The sequence below is a fragment of the Chenopodium quinoa genome, unplaced genomic scaffold, assembly GCF_001683475.1.
Source record: "Chenopodium quinoa cultivar QQ74 unplaced genomic scaffold, ASM168347v1, whole genome shotgun sequence".
In the NCBI taxonomy this organism is placed as follows: domain Eukaryota; kingdom Viridiplantae; phylum Streptophyta; class Magnoliopsida; order Caryophyllales; family Amaranthaceae; genus Chenopodium; species Chenopodium quinoa.
In genome coordinates, this window is record NW_018742244.1 from 1,860,886 (window position 1) to 1,866,983 (window position 6,098).

General features: G+C 42.6%; 2 protein-coding genes across 2 annotated transcripts; one reads left to right on the forward strand and one right to left on the reverse strand.

Moving 5' to 3' along the window:
- The first annotated feature begins 3,829 nt into the window (after positions 1-3,829).
- On the forward strand, positions 3,830-5,018 carry LOC110739480. The gene is made up of 2 exons (XM_021919927.1): positions 3,830-4,231; positions 4,320-5,018. The coding sequence occupies exons 1-2, from the start codon at positions 3,976-3,978 to the stop codon at positions 4,934-4,936; spliced, it is 873 nt and encodes a 290-aa protein (XP_021775619.1). The 5' UTR covers positions 3,830-3,975; the 3' UTR covers positions 4,937-5,018.
- Positions 5,019-5,101: 83 nt separating this feature from the next.
- On the reverse strand, positions 5,102-6,098 carry LOC110739488. The gene is made up of 3 exons (XM_021919935.1): positions 5,875-6,098; positions 5,379-5,795; positions 5,102-5,294 (listed from the first exon to the last, which is right to left on the reverse strand). The coding sequence occupies exons 1-3, from the start codon at positions 5,887-5,889 to the stop codon at positions 5,154-5,156; spliced, it is 573 nt and encodes a 190-aa protein (XP_021775627.1). The 5' UTR covers positions 5,890-6,098; the 3' UTR covers positions 5,102-5,153.

Genomic DNA, 6,098 nt, shown 5'->3' on the forward strand with positions numbered 1-6,098 from the left:
TAGTCCCAAATTCCCAATCAGCACTACACCAACATCCAATTAGTAGCTTTAACTATACATGTTTGCATAAGTATATTATATATTTTTTTGAATAGTAAGTATATTATATATTAGTACTAATAAAAAGTCAAATTGTTACAAGTATTATCTAGAATACAAGAAAAAGTAATAAAAAGTCAAAAGATTCGACTTAATATTTGTCAAATGCGTATTGAAAAAACTGAATATGGTCAGAAATTTCTTATCTTCATCAAAAGATACAAACTAAACTTAACCGAAACATGGGTGCACAATACAAGACGGGTTGAGCAATTGGTTAGTTGCAACCATTCAAAAGGCTGAGGTATTCTGTATTCAACTATTCATCAACATAACAATTGAGTCTACTCTTACACGTGTAAACAACGGCCCAACAAATGGTGTTGCATTTTGGGAGTGATATCATCATTGAATGTGCAATGCACGTGAATGATCAACGGTCGTCCGGCGTTACTACAATCTTTCCGGATTCTGGTTCTTTCAGGTTGATTAATGATTTAGGGTTGATATTCTTTCGCCAATTACTCATCGTATATAATAGACACATTAAGAATGTTGCCATCTCCTAGTATTCTATCTAAACCATTTTGGTATACAACAAAAAAAATGTAACTCAAGTTCAATAGTAGTAAGCCTGTACTATTAGTAGGTGTTTTTCTTAGTTACAGTTCTTATTAGGCTATTAGCACGCAGACAAGTGAGAAGCTATTTTATGGAATTAAAATGGACTGTTGTGCATTATGTGCGAACTTAGCTTATACAATAATTGTAGGGGTTAAAATCTAAGGCTAGAATTGCAAAAAAAAAAAAAAAAAAAAAAAAAAAAAAAAAAAAAAAAAAATTGTCTCATGGACTAATTGTAACCAATATTAGAGGGTGTGGTAATTAACAACAAAAAGGCACATCACTAGATTAAGACTGGGGTCGTGACTAAGATTAGTCCAAACCAAAATTATTAATGTTAGCTAGATGTTAATTATTTAACAAGCTCTTCTAATTAGTTTGTACAAAGCTTAGGTTACTAATAAATCGTGTGGATACTATATTAAAGAGGATACTAGTATATTATCTTGTGGATACACATTATATCTAAGATTTGATGGGCTTGTTTCTAAGAATCCAAGCAAGGGAAGATGATATAAGATGTTAATCAAATTTAAATCCACATTGTCTATACTTTTTGAAACGATTAACACAAGACAAACAAAAGAGTATAGAAAAGATGACACGGGAACAAAAGTTATAAAGCTTATACGAAGTATAACATACTCGTATAGTCGTATGGCTTTCTGACATGTAATCACATTGAGGTGAAACCAAACTTACCATTCGCTAACTTGCTTCCTTTGGGTGACATTGCATCCAATAATTCAAGCAGAAGAATACACAGGATATAAATGTAGGCGTTGTACACTTATGCTTCCTAAAGGTTACAACGACCAATTTAAGCAAGTTACAATAACATCATTTGATCAAAAAAGGAGGGCATACAGAAGGAATAAATAAATAAATAAACATAAGGCTGTTAAGTACCAAGTGAAAATTACGCATCATACATACTTGTTACTTTGTTAGTTGTTAGTGTACTTAACATTCATCACTGTGTAAGACTGTGAGCACTCTACACTCTTCAGAAATAAATTACAGAAATAATTGTACTAAAGGTTGTAGCTTAAGACAAAAGGGTTTAATTATGGGACTTGTTATTCATCGCCCGCAAATCTCTACATAAAGCCCACATTTTATAATTTTTTGACAAATTTGCCCTTTTTATAATTTTAACGGAAGATAAATTTTTCGCACTAAAAAAATGTGGAGCAGCACCGGATCGCCGAGGATCACCGGAGAATCGCCGTCGTCATCGGAAAACGAGGTTCGTAACGCATCGTAAGGACGAAATGGTGGCTGGCGCCTAGCCAAAAGGCCATGCCGTGGTTGTGGCGCCTAGCCAGGACGCCGCCACCGTGGTCACGGCGCCTGGTGGAGAAGCCTCGACCATAGTAGTGGCGCGTGGCCAGGACGCCGCAGCCACGGCCAAGGCGCCTGGCCAGGACGCCGCCACCATGGCGGCGGCGTCCTGACCAGGCGCCCTGGCCGTGGCTCCGGCGTCCTGGCCAGGCGCCAGTAGGGGAATATTTTTTTTTTTTTTTTTTTTTATTTTTTAATTTAATCCCTTTTTTTTTTTTTGTTTGTTTTTGTTAATTTAATCTTAATGTAATTATATTTATACGTTATATGTTATTGTTACAGGATTATGGTGGAGACGGAAATGATTACAGTGGGATTTTTGTACATGATGGCCTGTTCGAAGATGCTCAACAAGCGATTGATTGGGCAAAACAGGTTGCAATTAGATCAGGCTTTTGTTTAGTAGTAGCAACTCATAAATCTCAACGGGATGGTAGAATGGATCGCATTTTGAGATGCGACCGTTATCGCAAAAGAGAAGAACGAGATTTCAGTAAAGCGATTCGGTTTGACTCAAAGCGGAAAGGTTGTGGGTGTCAGTTCCGAGTTAAGGTTCGACAACATCAAAGGCGTGACGGTTGGGAAGTGAAGGGTTACGGCAAATGGGGATATCACAACCATGAGCTGATAGCATACAAAGTGGGGCATCGGCAGTTAAGCGGCCTAAGTCCAGCTGCGAAACTAGTTGTAAAAGAAATGAGTGATGCTCAAGTGAAGCCCGCTAAAATATTAGCGTCTGTGTTAGAGAAATTCCCCGAAGACCAGCCAAACCGAAGACACATCTACAACGTCAGACAGAAATTGAGGTTTGAACGGTCAGAGGGAAGGAACCCTATACAGCAGCTTCTGCACCAGGCACAAGCACGTGGTTACCTTTACTGGTTTGAATCTGACGAAGACACATCGGAGGTAACTCATTTGTTCCTTGTCCATCCTGATTGTGCTGATATGATTTCGTCTTGGCCATCTGTGATTTTGATCGATTCAACGTACAAGACAAACAAGTACAAGTTCCCACTGGTTGAGATGGTTGGGATGGCTCCAACGAACCAGAACTTTCTGATTGGTTATGCAGTCATGAAGGATGAGACGGCTGCGAGTTACCGTTGGGTGTTGGAAAAGTTGAGAAACTACATCGGCCCAAATGTACAGCCATCGGCCATCGTAAGTGATTGTGAGGGAGGTCTTTTTGCCCCTATAGCGGAGCTGTTTCCGGAGTCGAGCCATTTACTGTGCACATGGCACATCAACAACTGCGTGAAAGTCAAAGCCTACAACCTTTTCAACAAGAACTTAGATTCAGCAGAGAGATTGGTAAATGGTAAGTGGCGGAAGATCCTGCAAGCTACCACGGAGGCAGAGTACGATCGAGCCTTGGAAAACTTCAAGGATGCATACCAATGGTGCCCGGCAATCGTAGACTATGTGATGCAGCAGTGGGTGCCTCAGAGGGAAAAGTTTGTCAAATATTGGACGAACCAAGTTCTTCATTTTGGGAACACTACGACATGCAGAGTCGAGAGCGCTCATAGAGCTTTGAAGGACTGGATTGATTCTTCCACGGCTGCTCTGGATACACTGTTCGAGAGAATAAACAAGGCTATTGATACTCAGAGGAACGGCATCAAGAACTATCTCGAGGACTCCAGACGACGACATGGCATGTTGTATGGCCATTTCATATTTAAGATTCTCCACGGTCGTGTGTCACACCACTGTTTGGGGTTGATTCTGAGCGAGTATACCAGGATGAGGGAGTTGGGCGATGAAGTGGCTATTCGGTGCGGATGTGCTATATCAATGACTCATGGATTACCTTGTGCATGCACCATTCACCGCGTAATTACGCAAGACAGGGCGTCGTTACATGTCGATCAGGTTCATCCATTCTGGCGGACGCTCGTTATCGGAGAGCATGCTGTTCCGCATACGGTTCACCGTGAATAGGAGGAGTTGGAGCAGTTTCAGATGATGTTTGACCAAGTGTCCTCCAGTCACCCTTCGATCATTCGTAGTGCTACACACATACTTCATGACATGTTCAATACATCGTGTTTGGATACCGAGGAACCGGAAGGGGTCGAGCGACCTAGGGGTCGACAACCACGGCGGAACAAGAGTGCGTTTGAGTACATTCGTGGTCGTGGCCGTGGCCGTGGCCGTGGTCGTACATCCTCATCAAGTGGCAGCCAATCATCGTCGTCGGTGAATATGCCCGGCACCGGTAAGACATTCGACTTCAATTTCTTTTGTTGACTGTTTGATTAGTTTACTGTTGACTTGTTTATTGTGTTTATTGATGTGTGTAACAGGGAGAATGGACATTGAACATTTTCCATATAAGGACAGGATCCCTAATATCATGATGCCATTCTTGGACGGGTGGAATGATGTCATTGCAGATGGTAACTGCGGATTTCGGGTTGTGGCGGATGTGTTTCAAATGGGTGAAGACAACTACGGTTTAGTGCGGCAGTTGATGTACAGTGAAATCGCATCAAACCGAGATGTGTATGGCCATGTGTACGGCGAGGACTTGGATAGGTCTCTGCAGCGTATCCGGTGGGGAGGGGGACCTTGCGGTCAAAATCATTGGTTCGATGCGCCACTTGATCTCTTTGCCGTTGCAAACATCTACAAGTGTGCAGTCATGCATTTCGGCCTTGGTTTACATAGTCGAGCCTATTATCCATGTACAACGGTTCTGCCCTGGTGTTCGCGCGAGACCGTCACCAGACCGGTAAGGGACGTTGCTATTGGATTTCTTGGGCCGTCATACAGACATTTTATCCGATTAGACATGTCACCCGATTTTCCGGTCCCAAATATCATACCGAAGTGGTATGAAATTCGTAGAGCAAGCGTGGAGGGTTGGGATGCTTTGTACCATGCTCGCGTGCAACAGTGGAACAATTTAATTGCCATGTAGTTTTTGTTGATGTACACCTACCTTTTACTATGAGGCCTTGTATTGTCAATACTATGTCATTTCTATGTGTTCATTTTTAAAAGATAATGTTTCATTTTAAAAACTAACAACAATAATTTCAAATATTACAAACTAAAAAGATAATATTGAATTTTAAAAACTAAGAACAATAATTTCAAATATTACAAACTAAAAAGATAATGTCTAATTTCAAATATCAGTAATCCCTCTGTGACGCCCACTGCCACTGCTCAAGGGTCCGTTCCAGATCGTCAATAACAGCTCTGCCTGATGCACTCGTCATGCAGTCCCTTTCCTCAAAAAGTCGGTGTCCCAACTGCATAATCTTGCCCATCCACTACACAAAACAAAAAACATGAAACGACGTATTATACATATATATATTAAAATAAGAGAACAACAAATAAAAGATGAGACGTACCGCATAAGAGGCAGTGGCAGGTGGCACATCGTCATCATCTGCGTCGTCGATGTCTTTGATCAACCTCGGGTGCGAGTGCCGGATGTACCATTCCATGTAGTGCTGGTCACACATGGCAGTCACCCCACTTGGCGGCCGCTGCAGCTCCGCCATCCATAGGCGGGCAACCATCGGAAACTGCTCCCACATGAATATCATGTTTGACGGCCATTGGACGACGTACTCCTTCGACGACGCAGATCGTACCGCCTTACTGGGCCATGCCGGTGGAGGTGGGACAACTTGGACAAATCCAAGCTGGCGAAGACAGCGCTGCGGCATGTACGCCTCTACGATCTCGCGATACTGAATCAGTCCAGTGTAGAGGGTCCTGGGTACCCTATTACTAGGGTTCTGGCCGAAAGGCATCCAGTTCACCTGCACATTATTTAAAATCAGTAACAGTCATAAAATAAAGCATCAGATTGTAAAAGTAGAAATAATTTAATCACTGTACCTCTAAGGGGGACATCCTGTCAAGCGATAACCGTATGGAGCGCAGGCGGTCAACGGACTTCTTCTCGACACGCGGACTCCACGCACAGGCACGTGGCTGGCCATCACCAATGGGAACCGGGTCGCGGTGTGGTCGAAACGCAGGAAAATACTCGTATATCCAGGTCTGTAACAACGTCAGACATCCAGTGATACCTGCTGCATCAGCCCGGCTCGAGAATCCTA

Coding starts and splice junctions, on each gene's coding strand:
- LOC110739488 (XM_021919935.1), bottom strand. Junction 5,295..5,378: donor CTGCCACTGCCTCTTATGCG/GTACGTCTCATC, acceptor TGTTTTGTGTAG/TGGATGGGCAAGATTATGCA.
- LOC110739480 (XM_021919927.1), top strand. CDS start 3,976: ATGATGTTTGACCAAGTGTCCTCCAGTCACCCTTCGATCATTCGTAGT. Junction 4,232..4,319: donor GGTGAATATGCCCGGCACCG/GTAAGACATTCG, acceptor TGTGTGTAACAG/GGAGAATGGACATTGAACAT.